Raw genomic sequence first — 24,004 nt, forward strand, 5'->3', positions numbered from 1 at the left:
TAAAACGCTATACCACAAACCATTATTAGCACAAAATGCAACTTTAAAAAGGTTTGTAACATCATATGCCAAGTAATTCCTATGGAAATACACTAACCTAATTAATCAAACTAATGCATGAAAAATTCTGATCTCCGCTGTCCTTAAACTACCCCAAAGTATAAATATTATTTATGTTAAAGTCTCTATCATTTTTTATTTAATAAAATTTGTTGCCGGATTTAAATATTTTGATGACTCATTCTCGTTCTCGGAGAAAAGGTGGTTCCTCGGCTCTCCCCAATGTTGAATTGTCTAAACGCGCTTTCAACGAGACTTTTACTCGTAAAAAAGGTTCTGCGAAATAACAATGGAAACCAGAACACCCTAAAATGAAGAAGTAATATCTCTACTATTCCGAAGGCATTTGGAAGTCAGAGCTGTATTGGATGTCCAACGTTTTCTACGCAGTCCAAGGGTCGTTCTCTCAGCGAGCTTCTTAAACCATGAACGTCGAAGCCACAGCAGAGAATAGTGTTTAAGGAGGCACAGGAACGATAACGTCCGAGTTGATTTGAAAGCGCAAGTAAAATGAAAACGAAGTGCACCTATATAATTCACCATAAAACACCCAATAGGATTCCTACGAGGAAAGTACTTTTTTCCATTGGTCAACATGGCGCAGGCGCAGTACCTATCGGTCGCTGATTGGTTCTCTAGCATAATTCCCATTGGTCTCCACTGAGACCTCAGAAGAGCTCGCGTTCATGACGTTGCAGAGGTCACCCATGACTTGGCGTACAGGCCGGATGGTGCCTTAATTTATCAACACTTGCCTTGCCCCCTGTACGTTGATGTACAGCTGCCTTAGGCACGGACGATACACTGAAGTAGGCAAAGAAAGGCGACGAGTACAGATGGCCTTGCGCGCAGCAGGTAAATTCTGTGCGCCAGAAACTTGTCGTACAGGCTGTCGGATTTCTGCAGCATTATTACTGCCTTTAATATTGAGTGTCCAATCGAAGACATACTTTTAAGTTATTTTTCAGACCCGTTTGCTTCAGACAGAGTGTGTTATTATCCTTTAGAGTTATATTAGTACACGTGTAGCCTCATGGTCAAAGGTAAAGGTTGCTGAAAGGTCAGAGCTTTATCTGTGTGCTGTCCATCCTGTCTACCCTGGGCAAAGGTGCTGTACACCCTAACATTGGGGTGGGGCTTGGGTGGCGTTGGAGGCTAACAAGTCAACCAATGGAGGTAGAGCTAACGCTTCAAACACTGGGGGCGGAGCTAGCCTTCAAGCCAATAAAAGGAAACTGATAAATCATGCATTTTAAACATGTTGGTCAAACCTGCTATGATTACAACAAATGTGTTGATTCGGATACTGCATATATAGTACTGACCGGGATCTCTACAAAGGAGAATGAGTGATTTGAGAATAAAAAGCATCTTATATAGATTTCAATATAAAGCGCGTTATAACCAGATTTGACCAACATTTTTTTATATGGTAACCCTTTTTTGCCAGTTTCTTCTGTGAAATGGCAGTGACCTCATGAAATATTTTTAATTCCCATTTTCAAAAAGACTCCCCTGAGAAAGTGTTTCCCAAAGGTACGTTTTTAGTTTTCTCGTCGGGAAGTTGCAACATATGCTTGTTTGAGGCCGCACACGTGTACAGGTCTCAGAATATTGCTCGTAGCTCGTCTGATTTTAGGACGTGTGACAGGCCAATCCTGGCTTTGAATTTTAATTGCTTTTACATTGCTCCTGAAAATGAATAAGTGAGTGTCATTCATGTGGTAATATGACTTCCTGTCACAATCAAATAGTTGTTAGTTCATCAAGACTTTCTTATATGAGATTTCTGAGCTATATCTGTGCAGGAAGCCACCAGGCAAAAAAAACTAGTTGACTTGAAATGACTTTGCAAGAAACCATGGTCTAGCATGCAAAGAAAGTAAGTATTCCTATCAGGACCTATTGTGATCCCTACTACACTCTAAGATAATAATTTTATGTATGTTGTATGCCTATCCTCTAACCCGGCGCTAGCTTATGTGGCACGGCAAACAAGAGAAAGTGTACCAATTTGGTAAAACTTTTTGAGGGGTTATTTAGCCCTGCTTATGTCAGTTGCCCAGCCTATTTTTGCGTTCAGCCTGTTTGTGAAACGATAGGCATACAACATACATAAAATTATCTTAGAGTGTAGTAGGGATCACAATAGGTCCTGATGATTAAAGCAGTAGGGGACTGCTTACGAAACATGTCGACCAAGTAGAGTAATAGTTACCCCCGCTTACTCTCTCCTCCCCTTTTTAACGTTCCCAGCCAGGGATAGGAATAAAGTGTATTTTTTCCACTAGCCAGGGAATTTTTAATACCTCGCATCTTTTGTATATTAGCACTTTCCTTACCACTCTCACAACCCACACAACACATATAGTCTATCCACATAAAATCATGTGCTCCCGCGTAGTCATAGGTCGAAGCACGCCCGCCCCTTAGAGGGACGGAAAGACCCCGATGATGCAGGATACTATGGAATTCATAGTGTGTGAGGGGTATTTTAAAAACACATAGTGCTTTTCTCTTACATTTGTAGAGAATAGCCAACTCACACATCACTAGCAATTACAAAATAAAAATAAAAACAAGAAATAGGATAGAATCCCGTTGTTTATACATAGTCTTATTGGAGGTAGGTTCTATCCATAACCTCTATGCTCCCCCTTTTGCTACTTAGAACTTAAATTAGATCACCATGGCAAGATTACAAGTTGCCAGTATTTACGGGTTGCAAACAGTACACCAATGATTACTAGTGAAACCTCATAAATGGTGAATTACTGTATGGGCCTGGATCCACCAGTTGGGATTCTGCATGGTGTTCTGTTTTCCAATGAGGAAAGAAATGTGCACCATATCCTTTCATAGGCCTCTAGCTTGTCGTTAAGTTTATAAGTAGTGTGTTCATGGAGCACCACCCTATGCAATTCTGTAAGCCACTCTTGACTCTCTGGGATTGAGGCTTGGTGCCAGTGAATGCATACTTTGGTTAATGCTGGAGAAGTGGCTAGCCACCCGTGACTGTGGGAGTCCATATCAGGCGTGTTAATCATGTCATGGAGAAGGGATAAGAGAGCTAGCGTTAGGGAGCTATAGAGATGTAATTTGGCCCACACTTCTTTCTGTTCAATAGTACTGTAGTCTCAGTAGGACCAGAGAACATGGTAGAGGTTGCACCTGTATTCTCCTCAGTTTCAGCACTGGCTGTGAGGCAGTAGAAGTGCCCGATGTAACTTCCTTGGGGACTAGTACCAATCATAAAGATCTTAAAGTAAAGGCATTTCAACTGTGATTCCTTAAGCACCCTATCATGGTCAAGAAGGAGGGTTGCCGATACCGAGGGTGAATATTATTTACCCAAGAATGCCTGCCAATGCAGTCTAGTTGTGTTGTGTTGAAAGAGGGCCTGAAGTGTAGTGTTTTAATTAAAACCCCATAGATTCCAGTGACAGTTTCCCTAAACGGCTCCAGAGTCTTAAATATTATTGAATAGGAGATATGGACAACTTCACTGGCGGATCTTCAAGCGTTCCCCAGAGAAAGTGGACTAATTGTCGGTACTTCCGGTGACTATGTTCCCCTTCTCTGCATAGTCAGGAATGCTGTATATGCAAACATTATTACACCGTGTTCTGTCATCTATGTCTGTGACCTGGTGCTGCAGAAAGTAAATATCTCTGCTCCAGTCCGATAGAGCGTAGTGGTTTGCTTCCACGTCTTCGGTCCTCTGATCAACTCTGTCTAATCTGGTGTGAAAGGTGGTGACTTCCTCTCTCATTGATTTCACCTCCGCGATGAGATCTGTCATTTCAGAGTCCGTTGCTGCCAGTGTTGTGCCAATTACCATAATTTCCTTCAAAGGCTCATCCATGTCTGAGGTTGTTTGGTGTCTGGTTGGATGTAGGTCAGCAGACTGTTTCTAATAATAGCGGTTGGAGACCCGGCGATCTATGTGGCGCCCTATGGCGTTAGGTGGTGTGCCTAGTCTCTAAGTGGGCAAGGGCTGTATGCAGTCTCGCAGTCCTCAAGGAATGATCACCACTTCTTTTGTGACCACTTTACTTGCGACACAGCGAGCTATCCGAACGGGCGGCCGAGACTTAGGTCGGACCCTCCCAATGTTATCATGCTACTGGGATTGAATCAGCCACTTTATTGAGAACGGACGACCACCTTTTTGTCTACCAAGTGGTCAACTATCGTATGGTCACATTTGGAATTCTCGTTTGTTGAAAGATTATACCAGCTCTACGATGAGCTAAAAACTACGGAACTTTTCCTTCACCTAAATAGCCCTGACGAAGTTCAATGTGAACGAAACGCGTTGGCTGAGGAGTCTGTTTTAATGGGAATCAAATCAAATCAAATAACTTTTTAAATAAGAACTGGAGCTTTCGAGTACTCCCCTTTGTGCACCGTCCTTTTACACATGAATGATCACCACTGTGTTGGAGAGTGAAACCCTTGGTACATAACCTAGTACAAAAAGCTCCTTCCCACAAAGCATATTCAGGATTTCAATATGTTGCAGCAGGCGAGGCACCCAACTATACATGGTACCCCTGTCAAAATCTGTATTGGAGGTCATCAGTCTTGCCGACCTTACAATCCCATTGGGTACATACAGTACGACAGCGGGCAGATATAACTTCTAATTTGGCAGTCCGTGATGTCCGCTATTCCAGATAGGAACAGTATTGTTGATTATAAAGAAGCGTGGGGTCAATGAGACAGATGAATGCGACTTGGCCCACATTGATGCCTACTCATTTTCCTGGAAATCAGGAAATGTAGTTGCTATATATGTTTGGGACCCCCCAAGTTGCCTGTACTGTCAAGGAGCTCAATGGTGCCACAGGGCCTGTAGCACCACTCGATATCCCACTCCTATCTGTGAGAAGTATACAGTCCAAAAGTCACCCAATTCCCATATGAGCAGGACACACCTCCCATATTAAGACCTCTTCCATGTCACATGACTGCTCATGACTGCTGGGGCCTTCTGCCAGTAGATCTCATCCTTTCCAAAAAGGAGACAGAGAGGCAGGGCACTCGCCCCCGGGAGTGCATAGTCGAAGATGCTCTGATGTATGTTTGGGTTAAGCCCCAGGCTCAGCCAGCCTCCCTGGAATACAAGGCTGTCCCCAGATCAAAGCCTCTTGTTGGGAGCAACATGGTTCAAATTGTGGAGTGCAGCATTTGCTAGGCAACTATGTGTAAAGTCGCGTGTTAAAACAACAGAAAAAAGTCAGAACAACTGCCACAAAGATTGAAAGGACTCTCTCTCTTTTTCTCTCTCTCCCCCTCTCCTACCCCCCTTACCCATGAGGCACCGTAATATACATTTAATTGTGTTTTCATCACCGGGCACCCTGCCTGGCCCGCTCTCCCCTGACCCAACTTCCCAGTTATTTTGAGATCTGTGCACAATACCTCAGGTGAGAGCACCTTCAAACATGCAAGTTCAGGATGCATGATTAAAAACTGTACCTTTTTTAATAAATACCTCTCCATGCCGAGATTTGATCTGATGTTCAAAGGTGAAATGTTTCCTTATTTTATGGAAATACGCTTTATTTATTTATTTATTTAAGGACTCTTTAGCATGTATTCATATAATGTCCGTTTCATGATTTACATCCCTAATACAATCAGTATGTTTAATGAGCTCAATAAGTTGTTACTGTAATACCTCTCCCAATATGAAAGATGCCTTTCCAGAGAAGCGATGTATTTAAAAATATTTGTTTTGTTCGTTTATTGATGAGGCTTGTTTTAGCTATTATTTACTGTAATATAAAGCCCTGTTGAGTTAGCTACTCTCCCGCGGTAAATAAAACAAGCCCTTTCTTAGACCTCAACAAACACATTATTTACTGAGATATTAAACTAGTAGCCCGTGCTAGATAAAGCGAATAGCCCAACATCTGTTTATGATTCTTCTTTGCTCGTTACTCTCCAGCGTGCCACATCTCTGCCTCTTTTTGAGCCTGGCAACTCAAAATACTCAAAACGCCCGGACTGGCTGAGAGAGTTTCACTGTAACACAAGGGACTGAAATGAAATGAAATGAAAAGGGCATTTATAGAGCGCATGGCTACCCGGAGGCCTCCCAGCGCTAGGCTAACCTACTGGTCCGGATGACAGAGCAGAAGGAATCCTTTAGGGGAATAGGAAGGTTTGAATGAACTGAAAGGCATCAGTTCAAGGTTTCCACTTAGGCTCTCTCAGCCATATCTTCCAGCAACACCAAGGTCACAACTGCTCACCGAGCTAAAACTTACAACAACAAAAAAAATGTAATGGGTTTACTGGGTAGTTTTCTTGCATGTGTCCAAGGCACCTTTATTACTTTATACTGAGACATCTGTGGTGAGAAGGGTTTATCCTTCTCAGCTTAAATAGGAACCCCCTATGTATCTCTGTAGGTTGTTCAAGCTAGATCTTTTAAAAGGATTGCCCCGTAAAGTGTTTCCTTTCATGAAATATGGCGCAACCAGTGATTATTGCTGTTAATGCCAGACAAGCTGTCACTATCATTTAACTAGATAGGGGTTCACCAATGACAGTGGAGAAGTAACTTTCATGACTGAGGCATACAGAGTGCATAAATGTGATTTTTTTTTAATCCTGGGTTTCCAGCAGTTGCCAATTCACAAACATTTCATATATACATTAAGGCTGCAGTTCTGACTGCATATAGATCTTATAATAGTTTAGAAATACCATTAACTTTCCATGACCATCATAATTGGTTCCAAGGCGCCCACCCACATACACTTCAAAATGAAAGACGGGGTCCTCTCAGCAATGAAGGGGCAATCTGGCTGACCTTAGCAGGCTATACGTCATATCCGCATGCCAATGCATTAAACCAGCGTGAAACGCTTACTCTCTTGAACCATTTGGTTTGGCTGTATCGACGTCTGATGCAGTATATTATGCATACATTAATTACTGCCCCAGCAAGGGCTCCTCAAGCTAGTCAGGCTCAGGTAGCTGTGCCACTAATTAGTCCAGTTACAATTAATGCCATTATATTAAAAATTCCTACAAAATGTGACGAAACTCCGTTTTAGATTGCACAAAAAACAAAGCAGGTTGAGGCAGTGTTTCCCCTTATAGGACCCCAAGATAAATGTTGAATTCTCATTATGTGTTTTCCACTTGGTATGGTTCCCCCTGTTGAGGAGTGTAATACACGGGGTATTGTATTTGATGCCATTTACACCATTACTCGTTGTACTCCAAGTCAAGTCAAAAGTATGTTTATTTAGATCGTAATCTTTAAACAAATGCATTGCAGTAAATACTATTTTAAATATTCCACAGTAAAACACAGAATAATTACAAGTTAAAATATTCTACAACAATTTATAAAATTTTCTTACCCTGGGTACATATCATTTAAAAAGGGATACTCATAGAGTAAAACTTCCTTAGTAAAAAACCTTACCCCTTACGGATTAATTAAAACCACCAATTTCACATAGACAAGGTATAAATTCATTCAATATAAAATTCTAAAATATTATTTCTGACTTGTTAGGAATCTCTGTACTACCGTTATGAACTTCCCTAGGGCTATTGCGAGTTCAAGGCAGGGCATTTCTGTAAGGAGATCGGTCGCTTGCGCTCGTGTTCTTATACCATATTTTAAAAATATTGGACGCAGCCACAGTTTCCGTAGTTCTAAAATAGTTATACAATCCAGTAGGACGTGCACAGAATCCCCTTTTGTGCCCAGCCCTCACTTACAACACCCTTTGGGATCCAACATTTTAGCTCTAATTTCTTTATTTATTAACCACGGGTTGATCCCAATTTGCATCCTTAGGATCTCCTGTTTATACCACAGGTTTGGTAGGGTGTCCAAATAAGGGAACCAGTTTTCATTTGCCCAAGACTTCATCATGAACTCTGCTGATTTTTCTTGCCAAGGTATTCTATATCAGATCTTCTAGAGACTTCTTGTCCATTAAATTTTAAGTCTTTTTTTGTACACTCTTTCCTTAGCGAATCTCGGCATATGACCACATTTTAGTTCTCACAGGTCTGTATCACTTTCTTCCTAAACATTTTTGCCCAGTTTAAGTTACTTGATTGTATCTCGTTCCGACACCATTGTGCAACTTTTTGTCCTTTTTCATTTTCCAAGCGTTTCCAAAATCTAATCACTGCTATTTGTGATTGTACCCCCCAAGCCGTTGTTCCTAATTCTGTTCTTATTGCTTGGACCATTGATGATGGGGGCAGGATGAAAAGGTTTTTCAGGCATTTCCCTTCCTCCAAGTCCCAGACTCCTTTACCGCTCAAATAAAGGATCTCTGCTCCATAGAGTACTTGCGGGGGTATCATTGCACTGAATGCCTTTAATAATGGCCGGTGAGACATATCCCCATAATCACGATAAAACATTTTTAAACCAGCGATTGATGTGTATGCCTTCGCTTTTTGGGCTTCTAAATGTGTATGCCAGTTTAATGTTTTATCAAACCACACCCCTAGGTAGCGGTATTCATTCACGGATTCCAATTTAAGATCACCTAAAAACCAATTAAACTTAGCCGCTTTCTTTCCAAAGCGTAGAATTTTTGTCTTGTCTAAGTTTACCGTTAAAAAATTCTTTACACAGTATTCGTTAAAAGATTTCAGCTTCCTTTGAAGGCCTATTTCAGTCTCGTCTACTATTACGAGGTCGTCCGCGTATAAAAGGCACGGCAACTTGTTACCATTCATTCCTGGGCTGGCACTACCCTCCACTTCTCCACAAGCTGGTAAATCTGACAGAAATATAGAAAATAGCTGGGGGGCCAATACGCAGCCCTGTCTCAAGCCATTTTCAATAGGTACTCTTGGCGTAAATGCACCCTCGGTATCCCTAATTACTTGAGCCCAATTGCCTCGGTGTAATTCTTTTATTATAATCAACAGGTCTTTTGGAATATTTTTATTAATACGTGTTTCCCAGAGGCACACCCGATCCACTGAGTCGAAGGCAGCACGAAAGTCAACGAAACAGCAGCAGAGTTTTCCATTCTGTTCCGTTGACTTTCTTGCCATTGCCCATAATGAAAAACAGTGGTCAATTGTGGAGTGCCCCTCTCTAAATCCTCCCTGTTCTATGGGTACGATTGAGAACTCATCAACCCATGCATTTAATCTATTTAGCACGAGTTTTGAAAATACCTTTTCCCCTATATCCAGTAGGTTTATCAATCTGTTATTTTGATGTTCAACCATACTGCCTTTTTTGTGGATTGGTCTTATTACGCACCCTTCCAATTCAATGGCATTTTACCTTCAGTTAGTATTACTTGAAACATCTGGGATAGGAATCTTGCCCACCACTTTGTTTGCGATTTTAAAATTATCGCTGTGAGATTGTCAGGCCCTGCGGCTCGGGTTAGATTCAACTTTTTTATCGTATCTTCCACTTGCTGTTCCGTAAAATCAAATTTAAATTCTTGTGAAATTTCCTGCCAATCTTGGGGCACTATGTCTCCTAGGGGTATTCGGGCTCCATACAGTTCCCTTAGGTATTTATCCCAGACTGCCTCCCCTACTACACATTTCATTTCTCCAGCTGAGGGGGCAGATGCTGCTTTTATCAATTTCCAGAATTGTCTCAGATTCTTAGTCTCAATTGACTCTAGCAGATTTACCCAACATATCTCTTTATATACCCTTTTTGCGTCGGTGACCATCTTTTTGAACTCAGATCTCAATTAAGTGAGATGATTTTGCCTCTCTTGATTGAATTTTTCCCTTTGCCTTCTCGCTTCTGTTCTTATTTCCCTTTTTTTAGTTTGGCAGTCCATGGAGAACCATTTCAGTCGGCTAGCTTGGGTTATTGTACCTTTCCTTTTATCCTTTTATCCTTTTTTAGCTCTATCCTAAGGCTCTGGACTACTTGGGCTATCTTCTCCTCGTACCATTCCAAATCTTTACTCCCGAGATTTACTAATTCAACCTTTAGCTGAAAGGACTTTAACTTTTCCTGGTACTCCTCTGTTAGTCTTGTTGTTGCCCGTTTTGGGTAATCCACTTCTTGTGGTATCACCTTTTCTCTGTATTCCATCCTTCCCCCATGTACCGTCAAATGTAGCGAATTATGGTCGCTACCTTCGCTTTGATGTAACATAAATTCCCGCACTAAGGGGAAGTTCCAGGCTAACATGAATACATAGTCAATTGGGCAATTTTGTAAACCTTTTTTAGGTTTAAAGCATTTTATTGCATTATTGAAAAACAATACAAACAAATGAATACAGTCGTCTCAAAAGAGGTAGTGCAAAGTTTCCGCCACAGGAGCGCCATCAGCGTGCAATATACTGCAAGTATAACATCCTTCATAGCATGGTGCCAAGTGTGTATGCGGTGATGACAATTTCAAAAACCAACAACCCCTTCCCCAACTCCCCCCCTCCCCCCGTACTGTGCGAATGTCCCAAACCTCGATCACTTCTGCAGTGTGCCCATCTCTCTCGTCAAGCAATCCTCCCGGGCATACTAGGTGGGCGGGTTAGCCGGAGACGTTAGTCTCAGTAGTCTAAGATATCGGGGACAGGTAATTTCTTAGAATTCTGCCTGTAGTAAGGTATGGAAAGGCTGCCACAGCTCCTCAAACGTATCCACCTCACCCGCCACCATGAGGGACAACTTCTCCATTCCCAGAACGTGCCACAACCTATGTAACCAGCCAACAGTGGTGGGGAGCGTAGTGGAGCGCCAGTAGATGAGTATGTTCTGAATCGCCAAGCCCAAGGCGATCGCTATCTGTCTACCCTTTCTGGACCTCAGAGGATACATCAGGCCGTTGGGCAATCCTAGCAAGACATAGGCTGGGAAGCGGGGTAATTCAATGTCGAAGCACTGGTCTATCTCATCTAGGATCTCCTTCCAGTAGGGGCTCAATAAGGGGCAATCCCACAAGACGTGTGTAAGTGTGCCAATCTGTCCACATTCTCGCCAACAGGTGTTTACAATGTTACGATTCATTTCATGTAATCTCTCAGGTGTATAGTACCAGTAGGTGGATATCTTGGTGAACGTTTCGGTGAGTCCGGTGTGGTACGCAGAGTGGCGTGCCCGGTAAGAAGTGTGGTCCCAATCCGTGTGGCTCAGCGCCCTTCCCAGCTCCCGTTCCCAGCGTTCCCGCCCGGGGATTGTAAATGTGGAAGGGGGGGGGGGGGTTGCAAGAGCTTGTAGAGATCTGAGATGAGTTTGGAGTCCGAGGAGCGTGTCGCCAGCCACGTCTCATAGGATGTGAGCTTTCGGTCAGCTAGATCACGCACCTGCGGCTGAAGCGCCCAGTGACGCACCTGCAGATATCGCATTCGTTCGGTCTCTGGCAGGTGGTAATCCCGCCTGAGATCCTGAAATGATATGGCGCCGTCCGGGCCGTACATGTGAAACAGCGCACTGCACCTAGCCGCCCGCCAGTGCGCAAAGGCACCCGGCTCCATCCCAGGATGGAAGTCTGGGTTCCCAACCAGTGGCGTAAACGGCGATGGGAAGGTGGTGAGCTCCTGCTTAGTATTCACGGCGTCCCAAACTCGCAACGGGACTCGCGTGATAAAGGACGCGTAGAGGTTGGGGGGACGGTGTGCTCTGCGCAGGAAGGGTATCTCCTGCAGGGGTCTGCCCGCCACTGCCTGGTCCTGGAACAACCAGTGCTTGTCAGATTCCCACTTGCTCCATTCCACTAAATACCGCAATTGCGCCGCCTGGAAGTACTTGTGTAGATCCGGTATACCAAGCCCTCCGGACTCAGGTGCCAGCGTGGAGAAGGCCCTCCGGAGCCTGGGTTTGCGGCCCTGCCAGACAAAGCGCGCGATGTCCGCTTGAGCCTGCCCGATCCACCCCTTCGGGGGTTGAAGTGGGAGTGCCCTAAATAGATATAGTACCTGCGGTAAGAGAGTCATCTTCACCGCAGCTATCCTGTCCAGCAACGACAACGTACCTTTGTTCCAGCGGGTCAATTCCTCCTTAATTTTCCTGCCTAAGGCTGCGTAGTTGGCTGTCACCATGGCAGGTAAAGAAGGCGCCAGTAGTAAGCCTAAGTAGGGCACCAGGTCCTTAGACCAGCGCATGGGAAAGAGGCTCTGTAACTCGAGTCTCGTGGCGGTGGTCAGCGAGATGTCAAGGGCTGCCGATTTCCCCAGATTCATTTTAAAACCCCCCACTGCGGCGAAGGCGTCCAGCTCTGCGATGCAAGCAGGGAGTGCCTTTCTTGGGTCATCGAGGGTCAAGATCACGTCATCCGCGTATAAACTAACGGTGTGGACATACCTCCCCATTCGAACGCCTGATGCGTCAGGATTCTGACGAATCCTCTGGGCAAATGGCTCCATATAAAGAGCGAAGAGTAGTGGCGACAACGGGCACCCCTGTCTGGTGCCCCTCTCTATCGCAAAGTTTTGGGAGCTGCAACCGTTCACTCGTACCACTGCGGAAGGAAACCTATAACAATTGAATATCAAAGTGCGAAATTTCTCACCTATACCCAGTTTGCATAGCACTTTCTCCAGGTACGGCCAATGCACTCGATCGAACGCCTTCTCCGCGTCAACCGAAAGAAGCATTCGTTCTCCAGGAATACGGGAGGCCTTCTCCAGGATATGGACCACTCTCTTGGTGTTGTCAACTGTTTGTCTACCAGGGACGAACCCCGCCTGGTCCGGATCTACTAGCCCCGGCAGATGAGGTGCTAGGCGCGCCGCCAGATTCCCCGTGTACAGCTTGAGGTCTACATTCAAAAGTGAGATCGGCCGGTAGGAGCCGCACTCCGTCCGGTCCTTCCCCGGCTTGGGGATAACCGACACCGTCGCCCGGAGTAGATCCGGAGGGATAACCCCCGGGTCAGAAAAAGTGTTGAAGAGTCGCGTCAGCAGCGGCGCCAGTTCTGGGCAGAACGTTTTATAGAAAAGTGGGGTGTAACCATCGGGTCCCGGGGCCTTCCCATGTTTGAGTCGGGAAATAGCCGTGACCACCTCCTCGATCCGAATGTCCCGTTCCAAGTATTCTGCTTGTTCCGGGGCGAGGGCGGGAAGATCGACCGAGGCCAGGTAGTCAGCCTCGGCTTGCGCCGAGGAGGGCTCGCCTGTATATAAGTCGGCGTAGTAGCGACGGAAACCGTCCGCAATCTGGCCATCCTCCGTGGCCGTCTCCCCGTCGGGAACCGAGAGTTCCTTCACCCGATGGTTTTGGTGTTTAACACGGAGCTTGTTCGCCAGAAGCCGGCCGCACCTGTCACCGCCGGTGTAGTACGCGTGTTTCAGGCGCAACGCAGCGTATTCCGCTCTATCCATGTCTAGTGCAGATAGGAGTTTCCGGGCAGCTTTAAGTTGCCTCCAGACTCTAGGGGCCCCCGTCCTCTGGTGCACCTGTTCCAACTCCCTCACCTTGCTCGTAAGTTCGTCTCTCTTTTGTTGCCGTTCCTTATTCTCCGCCGAGGAAATGGCAATAAACTCCCCGCGGAGCACCGCCTTCAAGGCGGCCCACTGGGTCGCTCAAGTGGTGTCACCATTATCATTGTGCCGCCGATATTCGCCAATCGAGTCTCGTATATGTTTTACTACAGATTGCCTATGTAATAGAGTATCTCTAAGGCGCCAGACCCCTCGCGTGGGAGGCATCGGTGGTAGCTGGAAGGTGCCCATCACCGGGGCGTGATCCGACAATGTAAGAACTCCTATTTTGGAGGCCGTTGCTAGTTCGTAAAGCGGTCCCGTCACTAGAAGATGATCTAATCTCGCGTAGGACTTATGTGCGTGTGAATAGTAGGAGTAGGCTCGGGCAGTAGGGTGGAGGCGCCGCCACAAATCATGCAAATCGAGATCTCCCAAGCGTGACTTACTCAGCTGCAAGATCTCCCCAGTTTGTGGGCGTCGCTGCGCCGATCTATCTAAGGATGAATCAAAGACCATATTCAGGTCCCCTCCAATAATTATGTGCCTATCTGGGGTGGCCGCTACGTCCTCCAGAGCCGAATGTAGAAACCGTTCTTGGTGGTCATTGGGACTATATATCGAGCCAACAGTAAACACCAGACCTCCCATCCTGACCCTGTAAACCAAGAGCTTCCCTTTCTGCTCTGACACTTTGTGCAGGACCTCCCCCTTAAACTTTCTAGACACTAAGATCGCAACCCCTGCTGTTTTGGTGGCGCCGGAGGAAAAGAACTGTACTGGGAATTTTGGTGATCGCAGCCTGTGGCAGTCTTTAGCTAGAAGGTGTGTCTCCTGCAAGAGACAAATGTCTGCCTGAGTGTTTTCAAGTAGGGACAGCACCGCCCTCCGCTTGACCGGGTTGTTCAGCCCTTTCACATTAAGGGTTACTATCTCAAGGGCCATCAATGACAATCGTAAGGGCAGTGCTTATGAACCTGTCGCGTCCCCGTGGGGTCGTCGCCGGTGTCGACAGTTCGAAATGGTGGTGCGAGGTGAGAACAAATGCAGCAAGAGTACAACACAGTACCCAGATCCATGGAAAAGCAGTGTGAGGCCAAAGCAAATGCAACAACAGTACAGTACGGTCTCCGAACCCCCCCACCCCCTCCCTTAAAACTACCCTCCAACATCCCAACTCCCCGTCTCCCCCCACCCTTACTTGCGACCCTCCGAACCCAAAATCCCCCCAACCCCCCCTCTCCCTCCTCCCTCTTCCCCAACCATTCAAAGAACACCATTGTCCCAGTCTGGTCCGGAATGGACAAGTCCGTGGAAAGTTATGGAAGTGGACGTCCAGCCACAACCTATGTCCTCCCGCCGCCCCCCATCCCCGGAACCCCCGCACCTGCAGTGATGATGAAGCCAAGACGATCTCCCCCCCGGAGTATGCTCAGGCCGTCAAGGCCACTTCACCAGACGACGTGTCCCTGGTCACCTCCTGTATTGCACTGTCCATTTCCGCACGGATAGTGGGCGAGTCGGGTCGCAGGGGTGGAGGCGGGGATCACCGCCTCCGAAGCGTCTGCCAGCCGTTCCTGGTGCTGCGTCGGCGGCGAGGCGTGGGAGCGTCGTCATCTGTCGCGGTGATCCCCAGTACTCCGTAGGTGTCTTGGAGGGACCGAAGCTGATGGAGAGTCCCATTCCAACGAAAAATGAGCCGGAAAGGGTGGCCCCAGGAGTACCGCGTGTCATGTTCTCGCAGGAAATCTGTGGCTATTTTGAATGTCTTGCGTTTCTGCAGTGTGATCGCCGATAAGTCCTGAAACAGGGCCACCTGGTGACCCCGGAAACGCAGGGGCTGCTGTCGCCGTGCCTCGCGGAGAATCCGCTCCTTCAAAGGGTAATCCGGCAGGAAAGCCAGGATATCCGGGGGTGGCGCCGAGGCCCTCCGTGGCAGGCCCACCCTGTGCGCACTATCAATTCTCACAGGGAAGTCCCCAGTTTCGCCCAGTATTTCGGGAAACAGGTCCCGCAGGTAGGTGGCTGTGTCTTCACCTTCCTCTTGAGACGGTACACCCCGGACCCGGATGTTGTTGCGTCTGGACCTGTTCTCGAGATCCTCAGCGTGGGCCTGGAGATCGATCTGTTGATCTCTGAGCCGCAAGACCTCCTGCTGCAGGTGCGCGATCTCCTTGTCGCGGGAGTGGCTGGCTTCCTCCACAGTGGACACTCTTTCCCCAAGGGAGTCAACCTCCCTTCTCACCTCGCGGACCTCTCCGGCCACCTCCTGCTTCAGCGTTTGGAAGTCTTCTCTGAGGGAGCTGAATAGCGACTCCAGGAAAGATCTGGTTACCGGAGGTTCCCCCATCTCCGCGCCCCGAGAGCTGGTCCAAGGGGTCGGGGCAGGCTGGCCCCTGTCCTGTCTCGGGGCGCCCCTGCTTAGCATTTCCGGCAAGGTGCCGTCTCCTTTCTTACCCCCTCTGTTGCCTGACATCGTGGAGGTGGGGATGTGCGGCAGGTGGGGTGTCACTCACAAAGGTTTGCGTGATGTGGTGGTGCCAGGGGCCAAGGTGTCCTGCAAGGTCTGGGCACAGCGGCACTTCCACAGGTAACGTTTCACAGTCACACCCCACTCAGCGTGCCCTCGGGACCACGAGAGCGCCGATGCAGGGGGGCAATAGCGGTCCGCTCTCAGCAGTAGGTCGCCTCCACTGCGACGTGGAACAGGAGTAGAGTTCTGATGTTGTGGACGGCAGAGCAATCCTCCCCTTTCCTGCGGGCGAACCACAGCGTGCCCGGGCCACTAACCTCTCCTCCAGGCCGACAGTCAGGCAGCGCCACTCCCGGTGGGATCAGGGTCGACCTCCACATTACAATAGCGAGAGGTGGTGCGAGTCAGTCCCCCTCTCGGCGTCCGTCGGCCACTCCAATCAACAAGCCTCGTAGGGCGGAGTCCAGGGGCGTCCCGCGCCCCCGAGGGGTGCACCGGGGGAACCCCCGCTGCAACTGCTAGGCGTCGGCTCTGTAATAAGAGGGCGAGCAAGCAGAGGCCTGCTTCCGGCCGGAGCTGCGGGCTCGTGTGGTGGTACTGCGCCACAGGTCCAGAGGGGAAGTCCACTCGGGAGCCAGGCCAAGGCGGGGGTCGATCGTCGCGCCCCGGCCGTCGAGGGAACCACAGGAGCTCTCTGGTCCCCAATCATCCTCACCCGCCAACTGGGCCTTCGGAAAGAGGGGGTCGGGGGGCCGGCGCGCAGACGCGGGCCTTCTGGTCCGCCCGATCCCCGGTCTGGCGCAGCTGTCCTCCGTCGGCTCCTCCCCCGTCTCACTCCCGCCGGAGCGTCGCACGTACCGCTCAATGCCTCCGTCCTCGGGTCCCGCCAGTGGTTCGTGGTGGGTCCGCTCCCGACCCGTAGGTCTCCGCTGCGTCCCTGGTGCCGATCTCGGACGCTCCGGCGGGCAGCGGCCGCAGGCCCTCCGGATCTCCACCGGCTCCTCAGTCAGGCCTCGCTCCGGGGTCTTTCCGGCGCTGTGCTGCCGGTTTTGCGGGTCTGCCAAAGGCTCTGGGCAGCGTCGATGCTTGGCCGACTGCACCCGGCGCCGTCACCGCTCGATCCGGGGGAGATCAGCGCTACGGATCGGTGCAGGGGCTCCTGGATCACGGGAGCTCACAGAGGGAGCGTCCTCTCAGCCCGCCATCTTGGCCACGCCCCCCCTGTAAACCTTTTTTAAAGGTCTTCTTTGCCGGGCAGTCTATTTTAAATCTGCCATTTAGGCATAACATACCCTTTTTCGCTAAATAATTAGCCAATTCTAAATCCTGTTTCGAGGGATCACATAGTGGGAAGCTGGCATTGTTAATTCCATAGGCATCTAACAGAACTGTATTCCAGCGATCAGCCTTCATTGGGTGCAGCTTATGGTTAAAATCCCCCATAATTATCAATACATCGGAGGCATACTTTTCTAATAAAGAGTCTATGTCCTCTTTAAAATTCCCCATCTCGGTTACATATTCTCCCACATTGTCCCACTGCATGTATACATTTATGACAGTTATCATATCACATTTCTTATCCAGGGACAGGAGATTTAACCTGCATGCCAATAACCATATACATTTCACTTCTAGCAATGCTGCATTTCTTAGTACTTTTGTTGAGATAAGTGTCATAGTTCCCCCCGAAGGGCGGCCAAATCTTTTCCTCTTGGCCAATCGATTCAATTGGTGGTAGCCCTCACAGATGGCGGTTTCGCTGCATGCCCAAGTCTCTTGAAGGCAGGCAATTGCTACTTTGTTTACTTGTTTCTTTATGAGTTCTTGCTTTAACTCATTGCCTAACCCATGATAAGAGACTTAGGCTATGCGACACCCCCACCTCCTATTCTATCTCACTTAAACCACCAGCTTGACCCAATTCATTTAAGCATATCTCTGAGGGGTCTCCTAGATAGCTTCCTTGACTCCAGATACCCCACGAGTCGTCCTTTACTGTATTATTTATTACTATATTCAGGCGGCTACCCTCTTCTTCCTTATCCTTTAGTAGCCTCACCTGTCTCCTCCCAAGACCTGCATGGCGCTTTAGAAAATTACTTCCTGATTGTAATTCTCCTCTTCATTCCTTTTCGGGGATCAACTTTACTCCTCCTTGGTATATCTCACTTTCTGCTTTCATAATTGCCATTTTTACCAAGTCTGAGTAAAGTAATACTTTTGTTATTTCCCTGCCATTTGTGCTTTCTATAAAGCCCACCTGCTTCAGATCTTTTGAACCGATCCCTCTCAGTCTTATACAGTTCAAAAAGGTAGACAGGATTTGGGCCCTATTTAAAGGGTTCATTTTCCTCAATTTCTTACCCCTTAGGCCTGCTTGCGCCGGTTCCAGATATACCCATTTATTGTTCCCTATCACTGCTCCTTTCTTAGGGGATCCTAGATTTAGCTGACTGACCTCTCCCCTCCCTTGAGGTCCTGCAACTGACTAGTCTGTCTGTAGTGTTGCTTTTTGGTTACTATATCTCTGGGCATTCTGCAATAGGCCCTTTATAGATGGGTTTATTCTCTGGTTTACAAATTTAATTTTTGGTACCTTCTCTTTTGGATCCTTACTACTCTGGGACTTCTTTTGTGTACTCGGTGCAATTCTTTTGTCCTCTGTTGCCGGGGGTCCTATGGGTACAAAGACATTTAGCTTTCCCTCAACTTCCTTTTTCTTCCTATTTTCCTTAGTCACTGATAGCAGGGTCTGCTTTTTGCTTGCCCTGCCTTTAGTACGGACCCTTACATGTTCACATCTCCCTTTTATTATCATTGGGCGTTTAGATATATACACATTATCTGGTGCCTCTGATATTTCACCCCCTATATTTTGATCTATTGTTTGTGGGGTCCCCACTGGTCTTAACATGTGCGGCATTTGCCCTTTAATCCCTGCCAACTCCTTTTCAATCTTTTTTAGATATACCTTTTGGGAATTTAATACACCATTATTTAACATTGAAACTTCTAAAATTCCCTGAAGGGTTTTCTGTAACATCAGTAGAAGGTCCATTATAGAAGAAGAAGGTGATGCTGACAGGTCCGAATCCTGGGGGCTGTTTCTCTCGGGGTTTGCTTGACTCCCTGTCCTTACGGAGTCCTGCTGGTTTGAGTTGTTTTTCCCATTTCGGAGATGCAATACTTGATTAGATGAAGCCCCCCAGACAAAGCTAGTCTCACAACTTTCACTTCCCAATTGTCCTTCATTCACCGAAGTTTGTAGGGAAGAAAGTTTTGGGGAAGATGATAGCCGAGGTGCTACCATTATTAGATTATGACTCTGGAGGGAGAGATTTATTAATAAGGGGTCCCCTAAATCGTTCTTCAAGTTCTTCTTCCTCTGGGTCTACCGTACTGTTTTTCTCCGCCTGATGCACCTCTTCCGTATCTACGTTTTTTACGTTCTCGGACCGGGGCTCCTCTTCAGTTTCCAGGTTTATTACGGGTAGTTCTGGTAATTTATAATGTTTGCCTACAAAGTCCTTTATGGGATTAGAGACTAAAGTGTTCTTTTTCGGGATAGATATTGAAGTACAACCCTTTTTAGCGTGTGGGGCGTGTTTGGTTACTCTTTTTTATCTTTTCTCTTCATTTGTTGCCCCTTACTATTGTCCTCCGTGGGGTCTTGACTTTCCTGGCTATCTAACCATGACCTTGATCCCACCAGTAGCTCACTCTTCTCAGGGCTATCTTCTGGGGCTTCCTTACGTAGTTTTTGCTTGCGTTTTGGTCCCATCGTGCTTTTTGCTTGTGTGATCCTGTGGGGCGTAATTCAGGGCTTGTCTCCTGAGGGTCTCCCCTGTATATTCTTGGCTTCTGGTTTATATGTATTTTACATGGTGGGGGGTTACTACTATTGGGATACAGCTTTTACTCCCACACTCACTGCTCACTTACCTCTGATGTGCCAACTGCCCGCCAGCCCGTCTTCACTCTTCTTTTCCTATGGAGTGTTACCTCTCCGGGTCTGCCTCCCTTCTCCTGCTCCTGCCCCTAGTTGGGCGTCTCCTCATTAAAATTTGGGCTAGCTTGGCTATTCAGCTGATTCGTGCCATGTTTGCCATTCCTTCACTATACTTTAACGGGGGCCCTGCCACTCCGAGGGACCGCGACTTCCTTCCTAGAGTACAGCTCCAGATACCGGCACTCTCAGTTCCGTTCCTTCTGCCCTTCTGTACCGCTCGGGCCGCCGCGCCACACCCAGTTGGGTCTCGCGGCACGGGGACCCGCTGAATTTGCCGGTACCGGCTACTGCAGCACTCAGATGCGGGGCTATGGCTGGGGACTATGCCCCCGCGATTCTTGGTGCCGTTTCCTGACCCGCGGCACACACTCACGGCACTCACGCTCCTCCGCGATCGGCTGTCCGGGCTGCGTACGTCGCTGTGTGTGTCGGCTCTCACGGTCGACTAGTACACATCGACACGGGTGTGTATGCGTTTTAATGGTGTTCTTTTGGTGTAAGCAGAAGTGATATGTACATATTAAATTCAGTTTGAGTCTCTCCTTATACATAGTATGTTATGTGTATTTATTATATTAGATTCTTTGTGCAACATTGCCGTCCTGAAGTTGGTCTCTGGTATCTATTAGACTGTTAAGGGACCGAAATGTTGACGATATTACATCATTTTGTTATAATGAATACACTGTATGGTATATTCAAAGATAATGTGAAACTGATCTGTTTAAGTTTGGAATATGGTGTATTGTTAACCCATATGTATAACAAGCAAAAGATGTATGGTTGCTACTGAGAGAAATGTAGACAAATTCAGTAGTATTTTTTTGTTGCCAGATTTTGAATATTGATTAATTACTTTGCAATTGGATTAAAAAACATTTTTGTATCTAAAGATTTTGAGACTTTCCTGTTCTATATGAAATGTTTTCACATAAGTGAGGTTACAAAATTTGAAAATAATACTAAATGATTCCTCCTAGGACATTTGTACAGTTTGTTATTGATAATAACCAGTCCTAAGGGCATTATTGGGTTGCCCTATTTTGTCATATACTTAAACAGATTCAGGCTGAACATGGAGTGGCACCGGCCCTCGATTTGTGGATAAAACGTATTGGACAAATCTTCAACTTTTAAAGTAATATCAAATTGGAGGCTGCTTCTTTGGCGATATGCCAATGGCTCGCTTTAGGTCCCGCTGTAGATCAGGAACGCGAGCTGCCTAAAATAATTTCTGAAACCTATACATCTATAGGGTGTAATAGTTTGGGAACCAGGCCTAAGAAGCCACAACCTAAAGTCAAATCTGATGCAGATACTGCAAAGCAGGTCCTCAACAAGATACACAGCCATTTATATATGCAATATTTCAATCATTTTATTGTATTTCACGAATATTCCATGTTATCAAATACATTTTAAAGTTTCCGCTTTCAATTTTTATACATCAATTTTTACCCATACTTTCACAAGTGCCTCATAAGACTTTCTCTAAGCAGCACTGGAGGGTTCACAATTCCTCATGACGCATCCTTATTGCTTGAAACCTAATGCATTTTGGAATGACTCTCATCCTCAGGGGTAACTACAATGTAAAATAGTAATGAACTCCCATCAATCCTTTCTGTTAAACACATGTACAACTACTCAAAACGAAAATACTTAATCCCTTATGATACTGACTAACTATAATGTACCTAGAAAAAACTACATACTACATTACCCAGAATCCCTCATTCGTATTTTACATTGTAGTTACTCTTTAGGAAAGGAGTCATCCCGAAATGCATTGGGTTTCAAGCAATAAGGATGAGGCACTTGTGAAAATATGGACAATATTGGCCTATAAAAATGGAAAGAGGAAACTTGAAAAATGATTGGATTACATATGGAATACTCGTGAAATACAATAAAATGATTGACATTTTACATATATATATATATAATTGGCTGTGCATCTTGTTTAGGACCTGACAGGACTCCTTTTTGGGACATACGTACACTGCGCGCACGGACGGAGCACGAACCAAGATAGCACACCAGCTTCAACGTTGAGCTTGATGAATATTGGATCAGAACAGATGAGTGCACTCCACCATTCTTTGTGTGGATACTGCCAAGCAGACACGTGAGTCTTCTAAAAAATGCTGGGATATAAATAAAGACGGAGCTAAAACTAACTGGATCTCCGCAACTGGAGTCTTCTGAAAAATGTTACAATTTACATAACCGCGATACACTTAAACAACCTGATAGGCATCAGAATTCCAATACACATCCTTCTTTTTTCTTGCAGGACTCTGCAGACAAGGGGTCTGAGATAGTAGGATGAGGTGACCGCAGACAGGAAGTGTATGTGAAATCAAAATAGACTCGCAGCGCTCCTCTGGTATCATCACAAAAAAGGAAAATAAACTTCTACAACAAAAAGCACATTTTAAAAAGAAGAAAGTGGCAGGAATTTCCCATAAATATGCCACAAATACTCAGAACTCTTCATCGGAACAAGACGTGGGCGAGACCTCTGCTCCATGGCGTAGCAGAGGTCACATTGGTTTATCTGCCTGTTCATTAGTTTCTGGTGGTGAGGCTGACTAATGACTGTGCAGGTTGAAACTGAGATCAGCGGTTACGCCCTCCTGATAGACTTTATGGATTTGGACATACAAATTGAGGACTTACTGCGTACTATTAAATATTCTGGCAGAATTTGACTAATGAATACTGCATTTTCTAGGCTAGGTAGATTGACCGCCAGAGTTTGTTAGGAAAGTCCCACAATGGGAGGATGTAATAATACCTTCCTTTTCTGATCTTGTTCCTGAGGAAGTTAAATCAGCATATACTGCAAGATGGACCCTTCCACAGGCTCAAGCATTCTATCACAATTAGGCTGGTTGGGTTAAGACTCCCCATATCATGTTATACCTATAAGATCCAGCATGCAGGCGAAAGCACCGTATCCTATTAAAGCTAAACACCATGTTAGGGAACTTCTAACACAATTAGAATATCAAGGTGTGATTGAGCCTTGTGTCTCCCCTATGAATAATCCATTATTTCCTGTGCTTCAACCTGATCATTCCTATTGTACAGTCTTGGACTATCAACAGTTAAACTGTCACGCCTGCACTTTTGCTGCACTTAACCCACACAGCCCAGTCTTAATTGATTACATTGTTTGTAAAAAAAATGCAAAACTACATTGCGCATTTCCAATGTTTTTTCCAGTCAAAATATAGTACCCGAAACCTGCAATTTGACTGCATTCTCAGCCCTAGTAGCCCTACAAAGATTCTGTAGGCTTCCACAAGAGTATAAGAACAGTCCAGATCTGTTTGCTGTCAGAGTAACGTCAATTTTACAAGAAATTGATGCAGAAGCGTTGTCCTATGTTGATGAGATTTACATCACTCATGAAGCTTTAAACACACATTTGGTCATAGTGGGTTGTAGTATTCTGGGATTTGCTGAGCATGGTTACACGTTTAATTTTCTGAAATCTAAGATTGCCTTTTAACTGTCCTGTTTCTGGAATATGAATTATTGAATGAAGGCAAAAGACTAGTGCTACATTTCTGAGAGAAATGTGCTCTTTTACAACCACTAAATACCTTATAAAAGCTTAAATCACTTTTGGGCTTTCTAAATGTTGGTAAAACATGCATACCAGAATATGCACAACAGGTTAAACCCTTCTACAATTTAATATATCGAGATTTTTTAAAAATAAACATTTGACTACTGAACATACTACTATTCTCAGAAATGTACAGTTAAGTTTGACTCTAAAGACTTACATACTTGTGTTAACACTACCAACGTAGTGAGCTGCATAATTGCGGGTTCCAGTGGTTACAATGTTTTATTCAACAAGGGAGAAACTGTGCTGATTGCTTATAAATTGCATTTATATTCGAATACAGAAATGCCTTTTTGCTTCCACTGAAAAAAGTTTGACTTCTTTTCAGACTGCTGTCCTGAAAGAACGTCCATTGGCCTAGGGGAAACACATAATTGTGCGGTCTCCTGTTCTGGCCTTAAAGGTCAGCG

General features: G+C 46.2%; 1 protein-coding gene across 1 annotated transcript in view; it reads left to right on the forward strand.

The window, feature by feature from the left end:
• Positions 1–689: 689 nt before the first annotated feature.
• Positions 690–24,004, forward strand: part of COQ3 (coenzyme Q3, methyltransferase) — a 126,393-nt gene continuing 103,078 nt past the window's right edge. Inside the window, exon 1 of the mRNA XM_078648215.1 lies at positions 690–915. Within this exon, the coding sequence (XP_078504341.1) occupies positions 834–915 (82 nt within the window). The 5' untranslated portion in view covers positions 690–833. The remainder of the gene's footprint in view (positions 916–24,004) is intronic.

Source organism: Lissotriton helveticus, chromosome 6 (assembly GCF_964261635.1).
Source record: "Lissotriton helveticus chromosome 6, aLisHel1.1, whole genome shotgun sequence".
Taxonomy (NCBI): domain Eukaryota; kingdom Metazoa; phylum Chordata; class Amphibia; order Caudata; family Salamandridae; genus Lissotriton; species Lissotriton helveticus.